At 43.8% G+C, this 20679-nt stretch overlaps 1 protein-coding gene across 1 annotated transcript in view; it reads left to right on the top strand.

Annotated features, from left to right (window-relative positions):
* Window positions 1-1270: 1270 nt before the first annotated feature.
* The window catches only part of NGEF (neuronal guanine nucleotide exchange factor), a 73836-nt gene continuing 54427 nt past the window's right edge, over window positions 1271-20679 (top strand). The window contains exons 1-2 of the mRNA XM_063110796.1: window positions 1271-1535; window positions 4764-4878. Of these exons, the coding sequence (XP_062966866.1) occupies window positions 1271-1535; window positions 4764-4878 (380 nt within the window). The remainder of the gene's footprint in view (window positions 1536-4763; window positions 4879-20679) is intronic.

Below are 20679 nucleotides of genomic sequence, written 5' to 3'. Positions count from 1 at the left end.
GCATGCTTCTAGGAACCAGAGTGGTCTTCAGTCCTCAAATCCCCCCTGCCTAGAAAGTCCTAATCCCTGCCTTAGATAGAGAAAAATATTCTCTGCTTGGCTGGGGAAAGCCACACTCCTCCTGGCGGTTCTAACTGACCAGCCTCCCCGAGAGCAATGGTGTGCAGCTGGACTAGGATCAGAAGAGAAGAAGGGGTTTGGGAACTCACGCAGGGGACTTCAAAGGAAGGAGTTAGGGTAAGAAGAGGGGTGCAGTGGGAAAAGATGATGTCCCCAAGACCAGACTTCCATTCTCCCTGATTTACTAAAGGACACAGATGAGAGTTGGTTCCCAACCTTTCCTAAGTCTCCGAACGCTTTGAGAGCATGACAGGTGCTCTGGACCTGTAACCTAGGAAGACACACATGCACAGCCATGCACTGCCTTTGCATACAGTTCACATGCCCTGAAACCTCTATGGAGTCCGTGGGACCCCAGGTTCCAAACCCTGGGAGGGGTAGGGAACCACAAAGATTTCCTAGCGTGGCTTCTCTGTCCAGCACACAGTCCCACCAGCTTACAACTCATTCAAAGCATCCGCACTGTCCCTCGCCACCCTGACAGCCCCCCCCGGGAAGGAGGTCCATGTGGGGAGGGGATGGGGTTTGCCTGAACAGTCCTGGTTTGTTTGTACTGTACCCCATTCTCCTGTGAAGAGTGTACTGGTTCAGAGGACAGGTTACATGTCACCCCAGAGGGAGGTAGCCATTCTGGCACTCCAGCCCTACGGGATGGGAGGCCTTAGTATCCCACAGTGGCCATACATCGCTGCATCAGAGAGGCCACTTATCCACCAGCTAGACATGGTCACCAGTAGATGGCAAGAGGTTTGTCCTCACTATTTTTGCTACTCTTTTTCTCTTGAATTATTCAGGAAATGTTTACTTGAAAGTTAGTTATACAATCCACTTTAAACATCTCCCAGAAAAGTGCATCCCACAAATAGTGTAAACAAACCTCCATTATAAAATGATACATGAATGCATCTGAATCGCAGCAGTTAAGCTGTAATTTTCATTGACAAAGACACGGCTGCCAGGATGTACAGATGATTCCAAATTTCATCAAATCCGAGTGGGAGTGTAATTCCATACCCTGAATGGAATATTTAGCCTGATGATTCTAACTGAAAATTATTCTCTTTCTCTTCTAAAGCACTCAAAACCAGGGAGGTTTGGAGAGTTGGTTGACCTCCAGTGGTTCTTCTGAGAGACGATTGGATCTATTTCCATGGAGCCCAAGAAATCTAAAGATTTGGAAATGTCCCAGAGGAAATCAGTGAGTGGTTCATGGAAAACTGGTGATGAACTGGCCACGGTGAGGCCTGAGTTAGTCTCAGAAGAGGAGGCTGCCCGCTCTGACCGGGAGATCCAAGACAGAAAATCCCATCACCACACCCCGATTCAGAGAAACTCCATCTTCAATCGCGCCGTGAGACACAGAAGCAAAGCTCAGGCCAAAGACAGCTTCAATCGGAATGCCAGCCGCCTGGCAGGTCAGTACCAGGGACAGCTGTACCAGCTATTCTCTTGCACCCAGTTGGGGGCATCCATGCTGAAGGACCCTCATACAATGAAAGGAGAATAAGGCATTGAAAATTCTCAAAGACAGGCCTTGCGAATATGGTAAAACATTTTGAAGCCATTGTCTAAAGAATTCAAATTCTCCCAGTATGATGATGTGTACACTTCAGGAGAAAGTGTTGACTCAAATCTCACAGTAAGACTGGCATCTATGTAAAAGATTTCTTGCTCTAGGACTCAACAAAACACCCCAGCCAGGATGAGCGTATAACCTACCACGTGGGAAGTTCACATTCCCAGATGAGGGCCTCCCCAGGGCTCCCTCCTAGAACACACGCTGGTTCAATCCTATTCTCTCGTGGTCACGGTGATGGCCAGTTTCTGCTGCCCTGCAAATAAGTAAGATTAAAACCTTGGGAACTTTTTTGCAACAGGACCCCTTCATCTTTTAGACCAGTTTCTAGCACATTGTATCTGCTCCAAATATATTTGTCGAGCAGAATAAAGTTCAGAAACCTTTACAAACGGGGAGTGTCAGAGCTATAGACCCCTTCCCTTGTGACTTGCCCACATGGCTGAGTGGGCAGCATGTTGGGGTATAGGGGTCATGATCGTTTCCCAGCCCCTGGGCACGGGAGCCACCAGCAGACAACAAGCTGCCATGAATTTGTTGGAGATGGCAACCCCTACTTTAGACCCGGGAATTTCAGTCACTCATTCAAAAATATTCACTAAACCCTGTATTGAGTTTAACTTGCTTTTTGCTGCAGTTGGCCCTAGTGAGCTGGTTGGCCCAAGAGGGGCCTGAGCTGGGACTGCTTGTCTCTGCTCCATGTGGTCTCTCATCGCCCAGCAGGCCAGCTCAGGCTTCTCACGTGGCAGCAGGATTCCGAGACAAGAGCAGAAGCTTCCAGGCCTCTTTTGGCCTGCACTCCGAACTGGTCTAGCCACTGTCCCACACTGTGCTGGTCAGAGCGCCCCACAGGGCCAGCCCAGACAAAAAGGGAGGGGACGCTGACTCTACCACTGGATGGTAGTAGAATTCGCGGTTGTCAGCCTTCTACGTAAACTCTAACAAAAGCAGGTGTTAAGCACCGAATTAAGTGAGAGAAATACGATGACTGGAATACTACAGTCATGGAAGCTGGGAGATTGGTACTTTATATTACTCTCTCACCTTTTGTGCATGTTTGAAAACTGTAAATTAAAAACACATTCTTGCACACAAAGCAAGTTGGAGTCACTGCCGTTGAGGAACCTAGTGGATTAATTGTAATGATGTGGCTTTACTGCAAGCCATGTGTCAGGGTGCACAGCAGAGGGAAAGGCAAAGTACTAGACCCTTCTGGTGGGGTTGGGAGCGACCTCCCAAAGAAGATAAGTGTGGACGGATGGGAAAGGGCAGCCAGAGAGAGGACGGGAGCTAACCTGGCTGAGCACACGCAGGTAGCTGAGCGAGCAGGCCTTTCAGCAGTGCTCTTACCAGACTCATCTTACAGATGAGAAAATAAAACTGAGGTCCAGAGAGACTGAGCCACTTACCCAAAATCACACAGCTAGTGAGTGGTATGGCTTGAAATGAAGTTCAAATCCTTCTAGTCCCAAAGCCTGTGCAATGGAGGAGGGGTTCAGAGCACTGTCCGATAGAAGTAATACTAGCCACATATGTCATTTTAAATTCTCCGGTGGCCACATTAAAAAAGTACAAAGAAATGGGTGAAATTCATTTTAACAATGCATTTTACTTAACTCAATATATCCAAAAAATTTACTATTTTATCAGGTAGTTAATAATTAATATAAAAATTATCAGAGATATTTTATAATTTTTTAGGTCTTTGAAATCTGTTGAGTATTTTATGCTTGCAGCCCCTCTCCATTTGCATGCCACATTTTCATTGGAAATACTTGATCTGGATTTAGATTTCATAAAATGTACAGTCAGAAAAGTAGATTTACATACCCAAATTGTTCCAAATATCCTTCAAGGTTTTCCAACAACTGAATTGAGTATGCATTTTTACATTTAAATTTAAATTAAGAAAGATGAAAAATTCACTTCCTCAGTCACACTAGCCACATTTCAAGTGTGTAACAGCCATCATGGCTGGTGGCCCCATTACAGACAGGGCAGGGCTGGAATGTTACCAGCAGACAGGACAGCACTTGCAGCCACCAGGGTTGGGGTCAGGGATCTTTCCAGGGTGGGAAAAAAGGGGTGTGAGGCTGTGTCTGAGCTGAGGCTGGAGAGGGAAACAGCATGATGGGGAAAGAGCCTTGAGTTTGTGGCCTCCCGGTGCCACACCGGGAGTGCCAACGCCAGTGTAGACTGCAACCAGGGTCACTTCACTTCCTGCCACCCTCAGAGGAGCCATTTACATCCAGCCCTAACTATTTTCATCAGACTTGCAGTTTTATTTTTAAAGTGACTCCCTCATTTCACCTCCCTGGAGTTAATGCTCCAAGACTGTCCAGCGTCTGCTGATCCGAAGACCAAGGAGAAGGTGCTCTGCCCCACGTGCTGGGGGAGAGTGTGGGGGCAGGGCCAGGCAGGAGCCCTCTCTGATCCGCTCCCTAAGCACAAAAGCAGCCCAGGCTCTGGGTTCGCGACGGTACTCTCGGTCTGGAACGTGTAGGACATTCTTTGTTTCATCTGCTAAACGTGCACCCTTTCAAAATCATACCAGTGCACTGACTCACAATCCCCTTTATGGGTGATTCAGCATTCTAAGGAAGGTAACTTACTGTTTAATACCGATTAGGACTCAGACGTTGCAAAGTTAGCTGTTCAAAGCTTGACAAGTTGTAAATGATTTTTGTCCGGTAGAAATGGTAACACCAATGGTTATGGCTTTGTTTTCCTCTAGGACACTAACCATCTAAGTTTGCGATCTTATTTCCAATATTCTTTTTGCCCACTATGTATGTATGTGTGTGCATGTATGTACAAGTGTACATACATGTATATGAAGTTTCTTGTATCATAGTTACAATTTTCATAGACATGGCATCCCAGGTCACCAAACACAGCACAAGGTGTGCAAATCCCCCTTCAGGGAGTGACAGGAGGAACACCACCCTCACTCCACGTCCTTCCCCTTCCAAGGTGACAAGTTGCTATTGTCCTGGTCATAGAGAAAATTGCCTGAAAAGGGGGAGATGCGTATTTTCTAACTTGCTCCATTTCCTAAATGTCACAGATTCACGAGAAAATGGAAAGTCTGTAAATGAGCCCCTGACCTTGAGTTTCCCCCAGAGCAGAATGCCTCCCTGGAGAATACCAACGCAGACAGGCCCAGGAGCCCTGAAAACGAGGTAAGAGATGGCAAGTCATGAGGAAGGGCCGGGCTGTGAAAAGATGGAGCAGAGATCATTGCTGCCAAGTCTTGATGAGAGTACAAGGGAGTTGTGTTGCAAAGAAAAAAGTGTTAGCTGCCTGTGTTAAAAAACAAACAAAACAAGCAACAACAACAAAACTCCATAATTTTCTTAAAAAAAAAAACCCTAAAAGAAAAATCACTGCACCACCACCACTTGGAGAGGTTTTCATCTATCATAAATGTGTTTCAAGACTTTTTTCAACATGTCTCATGCATACTTTCTGTTCATAAAATAGGATCTTACTGCATGTCCTGTCTTGTAACCTACTTAATAGTATATCACAAACACCTCTCCATGTTACTAAATCTTTAACAATTATATAACTTCTATAAATATGCTGTAGTATGACTGGACTGTGACTTTTTTTTAAAATTTGCCTCTTTTTTTATTTTAAATTTAGATGTACATATTTGTGGATACAGTGTGTTGTTTCAATACATGCTTACACTGCACAGTGATTCACTTAGGGTAGATAGCACAGCTTTGTGGATTGTGACTTATTAATCACGCTCATATTGTGAGACATTTGGGCATTGTACCAGTTAGGACTGAATTTAGCTGCAGACAATAACAACAAAAAACAACAACAGACACATAACACAGCTAAACAAAACAGAGCCTTGGGTGAAGGAAGTCTGGAGAGTTGTGACCACAGCTCCTTCATGCCTTCAGTGACCTGGGCTCCTTCTAGTTTTCTACTCTGCCATCTGTCAAGATGACTGCCAGGGCTCCAGCCATCACAGCCACAGTTCAGGTGGAGAAAAGGAAGAAGGCCTGGAGTGAAGGGCATGTGCCAGCCAGGTCTCCTTCTTGCAAGGAGCTTCCTTGAAGCCCACCCAAGTATGGCTGCTCATATCTCATTGGCCAAAACTGGGCCACGTGGCCACCTCCACCTGCAAGGGAAGCTGGAGAATGTATGTCTTGTTCAGGTTGGATCTGTTTCTGCTGCCAGTAAATTGGTCCCGTCAGTAAGGAAGAAGTGGGGAATGAACACAGGGAGGAAACAGCCCTCTCTGACCAAGGCAGTTTCAAATTGTTGCTGTCTTATAAGCCACATCAGCACAAATATGGTGGCAAAACCCTGATGCCCAGCCCTCATTATTTCTTTCAGTTAAGTTCCTAGAAGCTTCACAATCTCTACAACTCCGCGGATGGTTAAGGCAGACACTGATCCCAACCCTGCACTGGGGCGTTATGGACCAGGCCACCTACTGAGAACCCCAGAACGGGGTGGGGAGGCAGCCTTTGGCTTCCTGAGGTTGCTTTGCTCACTGGTCCCTTGATTATACGAGGGATCTCCAAAAAGTTTATGGAAAGATTCGTATTTTAAAAAATTTTTCCTAGAACTTTTTGAAGCACTCTCATATACATACACACACGTTATTTACATGTAACTGGATATCAAGGGCAACTGTTTCCTGCTGTCTCTGATTTGGTTTAAGCCCCAAGAGACAAGAGCGACACTGTCACTGTCTGACGACCTCCGCGGGACACTCCAAGAGACAGGACAGCCTCTCACTCACCCCCACGTGCAGGGAACCAACAGGAGTGATAGTAAAAATACATAACAGACAGGACCCAACACTGGGGCCACAGTCCCAGAGGCGCTGAGGAGGTGCCCTGGGGATGGGGAGAGGAGGGGGCTCCGACAGTGGCCGCTTGCCAGTTGCTACACAAATGTTTCCATATTTCAACAATCAGTAAAAAGGGTGAGCCAGGGCATGTCTGCAGGTTTTGCTTGGAGGGACTTGTCAGGGTGCTGTGAGTTTCCCACTCTTCCCCAGGGAGGCCTTTCCCACGTCGCAAGCCAAGTGAGGGGGGCTTCCAGAGATCCGCTTGGGAATCCCTCAAGTCTAGGGGACGCAGTGACATGAACGTGACTGGCACCTGGAAACACCTAGTGCTGGACTAACCGAAGCAGCCTGTATGGGAGGCGAGAGGCAGGGGCTGAGCAGGAGCAAGGGGCGATTATGCCCAAGGCAAGGCAGAGACCCCAAGGAAGGGAGCCACCTACGAACCACTTTGAAAAGGACTCGGGCAAAAGGCTTCCTGCTAGGGGCCAGGGGAGACTTGGCAGAAAGTCACCAGCTTGAGAGCTTCTCACATGTCAGGAGTTGCTATCAGAGACCCCCAGGAAGGTGTCTCTGAGAAGCCCCCATATGTGCCCCACTGCGAAGTCCCCAACAGCAGCTAGGGGGACATGGAAAGGATAGGGCAAGAGACAGGGACTTTGGCTGTGACAGGTCTGGACTGAGAGGAGGGACGAGCTGGAGTTTGGGTATGATGTTGAGCTGCTCTTTTTAATACCTAGCAAAAGAGACCATTTGCTGATCACCTGCAAGTGACTGGAAAAGCTTTGTGTGGTCTGTGCACGATCCAGGCACATGGTACCAACCCACACAGCAGGCTGAAGTGGGGGGTTGGGGTTCTGTTTGCACCCACCAAAGCCAGCTTGCCTGTAAGTGGTTTCCTGTGCTTGCTTCTGTCCTGTGGTTTGGTGAGGACAGAGGTTCTGGTGAGTGTATCTAGGGCAATCGTGACACCTCAAAGCAGGGACTATGAGCTTCACTGAGCCACTTATCTCAATTGCATATTCTGACCTGGATTGCTATGGCAAGGTAAGTCACCTGCTGTGGGGATATTTTCTAGACAGAAACCTCCCAGTGAATTGTCAGGTTCCCAGGGCTTTGAGTTATTGCTTTTCTTTTTTTATTTTATTTTATTTATTTATTTATTTTTAAAAAAGATGACCGGTAAGAGGATCTTAACCCTTGACTTGGTGTTGTCAGCACCACGCTCTCCCCAGTGAGCAACCGGCCATCCCTATATAGGGATCCGAACCCGTGGCCTTGGTGTTATCAGCACCACACTCTCCAAGTGAGCCACGGGCCGGCCCTGAGTTATTGCTTTTAAAGGAAAAGTCTAAAATACGAGCTTGTCCTGGACCATGTTACATTGACATGAGTGCTTGTTTGATACAAGATGTGTGGGCTACTTCCCCATTCTTCCGTTCACCCCGCCCGCTCCCAATGTCACTGGCACGGTCATTCGGAGGGTCAGATCTGTTATCTGTGTTACTATCCTGCCCTTACCCACATCTCGGTGTCCCTGTCTTCTCATACTGGGTCCCTGACATAAAGTGCCATGGTTGATTTTGAGTATCTCATTCCGTTTCCATAGTCACTTTCCCAATGCCTTCAACCATCCATTCTTAGTCCCTTTTGCTCCAAGCCAGAAAATAAGTCTCTGTCTCCTTGCTTGATTTGTGCCCATAAATGCCAATTTCATGACCTAAATTTAACAGACAAAAGATACCAACAAGAGCAATGAAAAGAAGCTCTACATGGCGCAAAGACTGGTAACACTTTAAGAGAGACTCAAGTGTTTATCTCACGCAGAGCCCCAAATATTTTATCTCCCTGGTTTTTTTTATAACTGTCACTATAGTTAGTGTTTTCATAAAGCCAATTTCAATAGGACTTTATTGAAGGACATTTTACATTGCAATAAAACATACAGATCTTGAGTCTACAAATCGTGGTAAATTGGTACACACATATACACCCTCATGACCATCAACCAGAGCAGGATATAAAACATTTCCATTGCCCCAGGAGGCTCCCCTGGGCCCTTTTTCCAGTCAATACCTGACACTCTCAGACATAACCATCTTCTGACTTCTATCACAATTAGATTCGTTTTGCTGGTTCTTGAACTTCATACAAATGGGGTCGCAAGTGTGTGTTCTATGGTGTCTGACTCATTTTGCTCAACATAATATTTTTTTCAATATAATATTTTTAAGATTCATCAACATATGTATATTAGATCATTTTCTGTAATTGCTGAGAAGTATCACCACAATTTACTTATCCACCATTCTGTTGGTGAATATTTGAACTGCTTCCAGTTTTTGACTATTATGAACGAGGTGGCTGTGAATGTTCTTAGATAAGACTTTTTGTGGATGTGTGCACTCATTGCTCTGGGGTGTATACCTTAGGAGTGGAATTGCTGGGTCTTAGGATAGGTGTATATTTAACTTTACTAGATACAAGCAAATAATTTCTCAAAATGGTTGTATTATTTTACATTCCCACCAGCAAGGTATCAAAGTTTCAGTTGCTCCAGATCCTTGTCAGCACTTGAAATTGTCAGTCTTTGTAATTGTATCCATTCTAATACATCGTGGGTTTTTGCAGTGGTTTTACTCTGTATATCCCCAATGACTAACAGCGTTGAACACCTTTTCTTATTTTTATTGGACATTCAGGTATCTTCTGTTGTGTAGCACCTGTTCAAGTTGCTTACCCACTTTTTCTTTTAATTTGTAGGAGTTCTTTATTTATCTTGAATATAAGTTCTTGGTCAGATATGTGTTTTGCAAATATTTTCTACCACTCTGTGACTCACTTATCTTTTAAAGTTTCGGTCTTTTAATGAGTGGAAATTTTTAATTTAGTTGAAGACTAATTAATCATTGTTTTTCTTTTATTGTTTGTCCTTTTCTATCCTATCTAAGAAATATTTGACTACTTTAAAATTGTGAAGATATTCTGCCATGTTTTCTAACAGAAGTTTACTTTCAGCTTTGGCATTTAGGTCTATGGTCCATATGGATATCTAGATGCTCCAGCACCATTTATTAAAAAGGCCTTCTGTTCCTCCAATAAATTGCATTGGTGCTTTTTTTCTAAAACTCCGCTGACTGCAGACATGTGGGTCTATTTCTGGACTTCTGTTTCATTGATCTAATTATGCCAATACCACAGTGTCTTAAATACTGTTGCTTTATGCTAAGTTTAAAATCTGGTAGTGTAAGCCTTCCTACTTTGTTCTTTTTTAAGATAGTCTTGTCTATTTTAAATCTTTTTCAGTTCCATATAAATTTTAGAACCAGTTTGTCAATTTCTACCAAAAAAAAAACCTGCTAGGATTTTGGTTAAAATTGTATTGTCTCTATACATAAATTTGGGGATCAATGCTTGATTTAGCCATTCCATAATGTATACATTCAACACAACATGTTGTTGACCACCAAGCCACCACAGGAAGCGCCTGGGCTCTCCTGAGCTGGGGCGGTGGGGGGCTGAGGGCCTCGGCCACACCCCCCGACATGTGAAACCAGCCCAGTGATAACCACCAAGCCACAGCATGAAGGGCCCCAGGTTCCCAAGCTGGGGTTGCTGGGGGGTGAGGGCTTTTGCCACACCCCCCTGACATCTGCACCCAGCCTGGCAATGACCAAGCCACCACTGGAAGCTTCCTGGTCTCCCCTGTAGGAATGAGGGGGCTGCCACAGGCCTCAATCCCACACCTCTTCCTTCTTCCTTCTTCCATCCCATTTCCTCCCCCTTTCCCCCTCCCTCTCCCTCCCAACTGCTCTATAACAACATCATAGAATGTAAAAAAATAATATTAATAAAATTACATTTTCTTTAAAAAAACCCAAAATAATAATAATAAAGAAAAGTGAACAACAGCAACAAAAAAAACATGTTGCATACACTAAATACACACAATTTTTATCTATCAATTTTTTAAAAATTGGGGGAATTGTTGATACCCAAATATTGGTACCTCAAGTTGTTCAATCTATGAACATGTCCTAACTTTCCATTTATTTAGACATTCTTTAAATTAATCCAGCAATGTATAAAGGTTCTATACATATTTTAATTAAATTTCTTCCTAGATATTCCATGCTTTTTAATCTATTTTAAATGCCAATGTTTTGTAATTTCATTTTTCAATTGTTTTTGGTAGTATGTGGAAATGTAATTAATTTTTGCATATTCACCTAGTATCCTGTGATCTAAATAAATTCACTTATTGGTTCTAATTGTTTGTATATTCATATAGATTTTCGGTGCACACAATCTTACCATCTGCAAGTAAAGTTGGTTTTATTTCTTTCTTTTCAATCTTCATGTTTTCTATGTGTTTTTCTTGCCTTATTGCACTGGCGAATACTTCCATTAAAACACTGAAGTGGTGACATCCTGATCTTATTCCCTGATCAAGGCTGATTTAATTGCAAAGATCAGAAGCCAGCTCAAATTTGTTGAAGTAAAAGAGGAATATTGTTAAGATGCTGCAATTCCAAGGAATCCAAGTATGAGAGATGAAGCCCATCTTTGCAGGAATAGAAAAGTCGTGAGGAACCAGAGTCACTTCATCCTCTTCTCAGGGGCCACGAGGTGCTCTCCTCCCTGCTTCTCTCTGTGGTCTGCTCTGTTCCTGTCCTTGGACCAGCTTCTTCTCTCTGCCTGTGAGCTTGCACATGACCCGAATGGCAGCCATGGCCAGTATGACCTTTCAGCTTGGCTCTCCCCAGCCAACGGGGACTCCCTTTTGCATCTCTTAGAGAAAAAGAATGTCTAAGAGGATGAACCTGGTTGGCCATCCCTGGGTCAGGTGTTTATCTTTGAGTCAAACAGCTAAAAGAGCAGGGGACAGTATTAATGGGGCCACCATTCCCCTTCATTACTGGGAGCTGTTTGGGAGAATCTTCCAAGATCCAGGCAACCCCAAACATATCTTGTGTAGTTACAGAATGTCAAAGGGGACTCGGATGAAGTGAGAAGCAGAGAACAGAGGTAAGAACAGGAGGGGCTGGGATGAGTAGATTAGAGGACTGGGGACTTCAGAGACCCAGAATGAGCCCAGGAATCCTTTTCCAAACAAACACACTATGGGCAAGTACAAACACACAGTACTTGCCCACCCAGTACTGTGGACCTAAACAAAGACACTAGAGTATCCGAAGGACCTCAGGCCACTTGGACATGATGACTGAAGAGAGGTTTGGATTTTCTGTCTCTGAAATTGTTTCTATTTTTACACCGTCTCAGAACAAATATAACTGTGACATGTTTCACACTTTATGTAGCTAATTTCATATACTTTTGAGAGCTACATCTTCTTTTCAGCACTTCTGAACTTCTCCCCCTGCAGGAGTTGCAGGGACATATTCCCCTGACATGGGCCGCAGTGCAGGTGACTCTCTCTGGGTGGCACTGGAGGTGGACGCGGCTATCAGAGCTCCTCCCCTCTCTCAGGTTCAGCCCTGCTGTTGGCCCAGGCCCACAGGTGACCAGACAGAGGCCCAGGAACTTGCAAGGAACATAGATTTCAAGGGGTCAAATGGACAATGTCTCGGACTTGCTGATCCTTTAACGTTTAACATAATAACAATAATAATAAATAATGATGATAATACCACCAGGCTTTGGGGGCCTGAGCTTACCTCCTCTTACTCACATCTTTGGTGTTTTAAACTATTGACATCTTCTCACTTGTTCAATTGTCTATTTAGGTTTATTTTGCCTAATTTTGGTTATTGTAGTTTCTTTTACCTGACATTCTTTTAATTTTTAAGCTTTCTCACTTTGATTTTCCTTCTGTTTTAATCACCTTTTAAATATTTTCCTTTTGTGTTTTAGCTTTATATTAATCACCACTACCAAAAGTTAGTGCTCTAGATTTATTTCAATGCCTTTTTTCCCCCTTTATTTTGTTTTTACCTTACTATTTAAATTCCTAAGTTTCTGGGTTTTGCATGGTTTGGGGGTGGGGGTTAACTTATTTTATTTCCTATTTCTGTTTAACTGTGATCATTCATATGCCTTTTATTTTGTTTACTTGACTGTTTATAACTATCACTTTTCAGTAACCTGATTTTGGTTCTGAATTAGTCCATTTCTGTTGCTTATAACAAAATACTTGGAACTGGGTCATTTGTAAGAAAATGAAATTTATTGCTTAAGGTTTCAGAGGCTGGGAAGTCCAAAGTCCAGGGAACACATCTGGTGAAGGTCTCCTTCGGTGGTGCAGGGTCTCACATGGCAGACAATGGTGGAGCAGAGAGAGAGACTCTCACGTGCTCTCATTTTAAAGCTCTCAGAACCACACCGCTGACCACCATTATTATCTATTCACTACTGCATGGTTCTGCATCTAATCACCTCTTCATGGCCCCACCTTTCAGACGTGATCGGGTGCGTTCAGGGTGGTATGGCCGTAGACATGGCCCCACCTTTCAGTTACCGTAATAGGATTTCCCAACCTCAACAGTTACAGTGGGGGATTAAGCTTCTAATATATGAACTTTGGGGACACAGTTCAGTCAATCCACAGCAGGTTCTATCAATCCTTTAGGCACAGTGTTAGTCTGTTTCTTCTATTAGTCACGATCGTGGACTGTATTAGTTGCATCTTTTTCTAATTCCTTTGAATTCTTAATTTAACATTTTTTCGCTCATGGGCTGGCTCTGGGGAGGCTTGGAAGCCAAGGTGAGTGGACCCACAAGCCTGTTTCTCTTTGCTTAGAAACCTGCCCTGACCTTAGGAGGCCCAGCTGGGTCCTCTCAAGAGCAGGTCCTTGGACAGGCAAGAGAACAGAGGGGTTCAGAGTGGATCGAGCCCTGGATCCTCTTTATACTGGCACGTGGCCTTGGGTAAATACACTCGTGCTCTCCCTAAGCCTCAGTTACCTCCTGCTTACGTGGGGAGGAGCTGAGTTGAAACCGGACAACACATGGATAAGGCCCAGGGCGAACAAACATACGATAAACTGCAGCCGTGCTTTGGGGAGATGGCAGAAGAACACACAGTACAGTCTCAGTTTTATAAAATTCAAAAATATGACAACTAAACAGGGTAGTCTGCCCAAGATGCAAAACCTAAGTGTAATCACAAAAAATATCAGAAAGGCCCAAACGGAGAAACATTCTACAAAATAATTGGTCTGAAATTTTCTATGGATCAAGATTACAAAAGCCAAGTGAAAACTGAGGAACCGTCCCAGACTGAAGGGAGGCAGAGAGGCTGGACTGAGTGAACAGGGATTGGATCTTTTACTCTAAAGGACACCACTGGGACAACAGCAGAGATTTGAATGGAGGCTGAGGACCAGCTGTACATAGTGTATCAGAGTGAACTTCCCGATTTTGATGGTTGTATGTTGGTTGTACAGGAACTAGTCCTTCCTCGTAGAAAATATACACAAAGCATTTGGGGATGAGGAGACATCAGGTCAGCAACTGCCCTCCAGTGGTTCAGGAAAAGTTAAAAAAATTTTTTTAAAAATTTCATGTTCTTTGTACTGTACTTGTAACTTGCAGCTTTTGAGATTTTTTTTTAAATGTAAAAATAATATCTTGAGGGGAAAAAAAGACTGCAGGCTCTGGATCTAGTCTCCCAGGCTTAATCTTAGGCAAGTTACTTAGCCTTTCTTTGCCTCAGTTTCCTCATCTTTAAGTTGGGGATAGTAATAATACTTAACCCATAGGGGCATTATGAAGGAAAAAATAAGTAAGTATCTGGAAAGCACTGAGAACAATGATTGGTACCTAACACATGTTACCTGTTATTGTATCTTGATGATTTGGAAGTGCTGTCACCACAGGGCCTTTGCACCTGCTGCTCCCCCAGCCCACCAGGGTTGCCTGTGTACTTTCTATTCATCCTCCAGTTCTCACTTAGCTTCTTCTGCGAAGGCTTCTGTGACTCACCACCCCTCCCTCATGCTTCCCGTCTCAGACTACATTAGAAACCCCTTTCTTAAGCTCCTGTAACACCCTATAATAACTCCACCATATATACTGATATATGATTTTCTGGTGACTTACCTGTCTTTTCTATTAGACTATAACTTGAGGGCTGGACTGGTGTTTTATTCATTGTCATATCCCCAGGCTTAAGACAGTTGATTGATTGAGTGAAGAAATGAATGAATGAATGATCTGGATGCATGCCTCCCCTGTCAGAGAGTATGGAAGGAAGTACCCTCCTTTAAGTTGAGGGTGTGATTTCAGGGTCTGGCTCTTGAGGGCTCCATTCTTACTATCATCTGTTTAAAAGTTATTTCCAATGTTAGTCAGTGCATAGCCTGAGCTGCCTTACACTGCAGCCCTGATCATAACTGAATAATTGCCTCCATGGATGATCTATTCTGTTATCCATATATCAGCAGAATGAATGAATAGCTTTGTGGTTAGCTTCTCTAAAACAAAAATCATTATTTTTAGCAGATGCTTCACTCCTGCAAACTTGTGTCAAGTCATTTATGTGTTCATTCATTTAGCAAACATTTATTCGCATCTCCACTGTTCTGAGTGCCAGTTTCTATCAGAAAATTTCCTATTTGGTGACTCAGGGTGATTTAGCCACCACTTTCCTGACGGCTTCCCAGGAAGCCCCCATGCCCCAAAGCTGATATTCTAGGAATCCATTGTTGGGCCTTAGTTGTGTGGTCCTGGTGCATTTCTGTTTGGAAATGTTTCTGGGCACCAATTATCTCAATTGTACCCAACAGAGGGAACTGTGTATGGTCTGGAGCAAACCAAGAACTGCTTTTTGGGAGAAGATCCTGGCCCTGGGCAGATTACCCCTAGGCAAGCAGCAAGGATACTGAGGGTTTTGGTCCTATTTCTTAATTTTCATAAAGGAATGTATGCCAATGCAACAATGTATCTTATACTTTTTTTAAAAGGCTGAATGTCAGCTATCCTCTGGCTTTATTTTAGTTTGTTTATTTTGAGCATGTTGATTGTGCAGGAGTAGCTGCCTCAAACTGAAACTATTTGAGCGATATCAAGAGGCAGATACACTAATCACTTTTAAAAAATAGATTGAGCAAGGCAATTGATCATGTTTCTAAGACTTTCCAAAAAGAAGGTGGCAGAGTCAGAAAATAGAAACCCCCAAAATGTTGTTAGATAAATAACAGTATTTCCATATAGAAATTGGTATTTGAAGTTAACTGATCTAAGATTAGAAAAACATAGTAATCACTATAAAAGTAATCAAAATCTCTATTAAAAGTTACTAGCTGTTCTTATAAATCATTTCCAGAAATCCTGGAATTTATGTCTACTGGTGAGGAAATCAATGTTTAAGAAAATAAAGCAAATGCCATTGATCAGAAAAGGTTCCGAACTTTATAAGTATCATCCAACGCTACAGGGTTGCTGTGAGGAATCAATAAAAGAATGTATGGAAAACATTTTAAGTAGTTCTTGCCACATAGTAGGTGTTCAGTAAATAAACGTCTGTTGGAATTTGAACAGCTTGAACTTCCTCTACCGTTCTTACGTTAACGTGATCCTTACACATTGTCCTGGGAGTTTATAAACGTATTTCCGGTTCCATTGGCATCACTGGCTTTATTTGGGAATAAGCACCATGCAGAGCACGCACACGTCAAGTCTCTGCCTCGAGCCTGAGCTCTCTCCGGCTCCAGCAGGGCCCAGTTTAGGCAGCTTGAAGGTCTTGCAACCCGCTTATACTTTGATAATCTGGGTCTCATCCCTGGTCTGCACCAGGCCCTCGCAGGGCCGTGGTCTTGCATTTATCGTTTGGTACTTTCCATCCGCCCCTCGACTTTGGCAGAAAAGTCTCCATTGAGCTGCATTTTTATAGCATGCCCCTGGCTTACATTAAAAGATGCCGTAAAAACCTGCCACTCAAAATTCCCTGTTGCATTCACTACAGCAATGTCATTGCATGTGTCATTCTTCACGCCCTACAAGAACCCATGGGAGAAATTACTTCTTTGCCCCTAAACAATGTACTGGGATTTGCATCGCACAAGGGGGATGGGGAGGAGGTGCGGGCTGCAGAGGCAGAAAAGAGCAGGTGAGGCAGCCCTCAGCACCCTGGAGGTTCCCATGCACAGCCAAGCCTGCCAGTCTGCACGGGAGCCTGCAGTCTCCCCGCCTTTCCTCTCTCTGACATGGGTCATTGGTGCTGTCAGTTCCTAACTCCAGACACTGCCAGTCATGCAGCTGTAAAACCTCCAAATTAAGATCTTGAATAGCATGCTCTCTTTTGGCCAAGTTTAACTACCACGCCAGGTTGCAAAGTCACACGTCAGCAGAGAGAAGGCTGTCAAGCTGTGGACAGGAGAGAGCTGAGGATGTGCGTGAGCAAAAGAAATGAGATGGCTGGACTTGGGTTCAAGGTGGAACGTCAGATCCAGGTGGCCCGTTTTACAGAAAGAGCCTGCTCTATCTAAAGGGGACTTCTGAAGTGCCCAGGAAGATGCAAGCACAGAAACCCATGCCAGAGAGGAAAGGGGGAAGGAAGTTTGGGCAGAAAGGTCCCAGTGTCTGTCCGCTCTGGAGTCTTTGTATGTGCCAGACTCACAAAATGGGACAGTGGCACAGGTTGTCTTCATAATTTTTCTGGCAAAAAGCAGAAGGAATATGTGGTAGTGCACCTCCCAGATGACCCCATGGCCTCCCAGTCTAGTATTCACGTCCTTGTGTGACTCCTCTTGTTGAGTGTGGACTGGGCCCAGTGACAACTTCTAAATGATGGATGGACTTAGGATGTGTGAATCAGAGGCAAGGTCATAAAAGACAGTGGGGCATCCATCTCTCTTGGGTCACTCACTCTGGGGAAGCCAGCTTCCGTGTCCTTCCATGTCATGAGGACACTCGGCAGCCCTGGGACAGCCCACGTGGTGAGGAACCGAGGCTTCCCACCAGCAAGCACCCATATGAGCTTGGAGTGGAGCTTCCAGGCCTGGACAGCAACTTGACCACAATCTCAGGAGAGACCCCGAGCCAGGAGCACGGGCTTTCTGACCCACAGAAGCCAGGTGAGGGGATAAATGTTGCTGTAAGCTGCAAAGTCCTGGGGCCATTTGTTACACAGTGATAGATGGCTGATACATGGGGAGCATCTGTACCCCAGGAATAGAAGGCAATTCTACTGATACCCATCTGATGCCAGGCCAAAGGCTTGACAGCAAATCCCTCTGACTGTACCTGTCTTTTTCCTGTTTTCCACGCCTGGGAGTTTACCTGCCCCACTCCCCCCATACGCAGCCCACGCGGTCTTTAAGCAATGACTGTTGCTTCCCTGAGGCAAGTGGGGACAAACTCTGAGGGGCGTTTTATGCTTTCTGGGGGAGCAGCTGAGACGGGGACTTTGAAATCACACCCTTGCTGGGCTTTTCTCTCTTCCCCTCCTGATTCCCGCTCCCTCGCTGGTTTCTCCTGGGAGCGCTTCCTTAACGAATCACTTGCGTTCAAATCTCAAGGGAACCTGACCTAAGACCCCCGGGTTAAAATCCAGCCGCCTTGAAGAAAATAAAATAAAAATGCTGCATTTTACTGAAATGTTCCTTGAAAGTTACCAGATTCTTAGAGAAATACTTTCCTTCCCTAATTAAGATAACTTTTAAACAACGAAAATATGTTTACAACTTTAAATACTTAACTTATGCAGGCATTTTTCAAAAATTATTTTTTAACCTCTAGTAGGTGAAAGACAATAGAATAAATTCTTCAGATAATAGGAGATGAAATGACGTGCCCTCGGGGAGCACCGTGTAATTCGCACATCCTTCAGAAACACGTTCCTTTCCTATGAAGTGGGCAATGTTAAAAAAACCCTCATACAAACAACACCACACATCGTATTCACCAATCAGTTAGAAAAACATAAACATCCTAAAATTAAAGCCAGCAGGACCTGAAAAGATTATTCACAAAAGAAGAATATAAAAAGATGAGACACAAACAAAAATTTGACTTCACTGGTAAAGAAAGGAATGCAAAATAAAACAAGACATCATTTTTTCATCTATCAAACTGGTACTTTTAAAAAAATTCTAATACTGAGCACTGGAAAGAGTGCGGTGAAAGACACTGGTTGGATGTCAACTGGTATAACCTGTTGTCGTTTCGCAATACATGTGCAAAGCAATGTAAGTCCTCCTGATCTTTGACTCAGAAATCAAAGCTGTTTATCCCTGAGCTATTTACAGTTCACTGAGTCAGATGATGGATGCGCACTGAGCACCTGCTAGGATCCAGGCTTTGTTCTAGGTACCGAGGATTTAGCAGTGAACAAAAGGCACCAAGAGCTTTCCTGGGGCTCACATCCCAGTGGGTCCTGGCACCCCAGAGCTCCCAGGCTTGACGACGTGAGGGGCAGAGGTCTCTTTCTGCCCCTGGCCTCCATCCCATCTCAACCTCAGTATTTTATACCACACATCTGATTACACTTAAACTTGATGCCTTAAATCCAATGTGCTACTTCTCTAAATACTTTTTTTCCCTTTTCCCCAACTTTTTATAGAGAAAATTGCTAAATGTTCAGAAAAATTGAAAGTGTAGTACAATGAATTCCCATATGCCCTTGATCTAGATTCAAAAAATTATTAACCCCTGGCATATTGGGATTATCTCTCTTTTCTCTCTCTTCCTCCTTTATTTCCGCTAAACCAATGGAAGTAACTTGCAGGCATCATAATTCTTCATCCCTACGTACCTGGTGTACAGCTTAGAGTAAGGACATCCCTCTACATAATCACAGCGCCATTATCACACCTAAGAAAATTAACCATCATTCCATAGTATATCTAATGTCCAGGCATATTCAAATGTCCCCCAATTGTCCTTAAAATGTCTTTGATAGCTGGGACCTGTGAATCAATATTTAATCACGTTTCGATCCCTGCTTTTGTTGGTTTGTTTGCTCTAGACTCCTGTAATCTAAAATAGTCTCTCTGTTTTTTTCCCATGGCCAACTTTATAAAAATCCAGGCTTTTCAACTGGTAGAATTGCCCCCATTGTAGGTTTGTCTGGCTGCTTCCTCATGTATTGTTCAATTTGTTCCTTTACTTCCTGTATTTCCTTTAAGCTGGAAGTTAGGTCTAGATGCTTCATTAGATTCGGGTTAAACACTTAGCAAGAATGCACCAGGCGATGAGGACTTCGAGCTCCATCCATCAGGAGGCACTAATGTCAGTGTGGCCCACTTTCCCGATGCTCACTTCGATCATGTGGTTAATTTGGAAGCTGCCAGATTGTTCTGAAGTAAAGGTACAATTTTTCCTTTTGCAGCTAATAATTATTTGCAGAGTGATAGTTAGAGACCATGTAAATATCCTCTTTCCTATTATCCTTTCACTCTATGGCTCTTAACATCCAGTATTGATCCTGAACTGACTATTACATTGGGAATTGGAAAATGGGGATGTTCTAGTACTCCTTCTACTTACATTAGTTCATCTTCTTCTATGAAAAAGACCCTTCCTTTGTTTTTTGGTTTGTTTCATTTTGTTTTGGAATATCACTATGGACTCATGGTATTTGTTTTTTTAATTCAATGCATTTTAATCCATTATTGTCTTATTCCTTCTGATGCTCAAACAGTCACAAATTTGGTCAGTAGGAGCCCTTTCAAGCTGGCTAAGATGTCCCTTAACATTTATATCTCCTCCTGTCAGTGAGCACTTCCTTGCTTTCAGACACAGCAAGATACTTTATATACTTTCTTATACTTTCTATATCCCAGGTGTGGAATTAGCCATATTCCCAAGGAGGCTTAGTTCCTTTCAGTGGAGAATGGTATTTAGACACCAAGATCTGGGGGCTAGGGGTGCTCATTTCTACTCATGGGTCATTGCTTCTAGGACATTCTAGCAGACATAGCTAGGAAATTGTGTGCACGTGTGTGTGTCAGTGAAGTCATATGGATACCTCCTATTCCAATCCAGTATACAGTGTTCCTTCTTATTCCCCCCATTCCATATTTTCATCTTCCTTTTCTAACAGCGAGGAGCCTGGTTTTCATCATCAGTAGAGTATAAGATATTGCTCTATTCTACAAGTACACACAGAAGAATTTCAAAATCACTCTACCATAACCAACAACAAATCTACTGTACTGGTCTCTTAGGTAACAAAATACCACAAACTGGGTGGCTTAAAAAC

The sequence above is a fragment of the Cynocephalus volans genome, chromosome 1, assembly GCF_027409185.1.
Source record: "Cynocephalus volans isolate mCynVol1 chromosome 1, mCynVol1.pri, whole genome shotgun sequence".
NCBI classification, from domain to species: Eukaryota; Metazoa; Chordata; class Mammalia; order Dermoptera; family Cynocephalidae; genus Cynocephalus; species Cynocephalus volans.
Note: the sequence above shows the minus strand (reverse complement) of the source record. Positions and strands in the feature narration are given on the sequence as shown.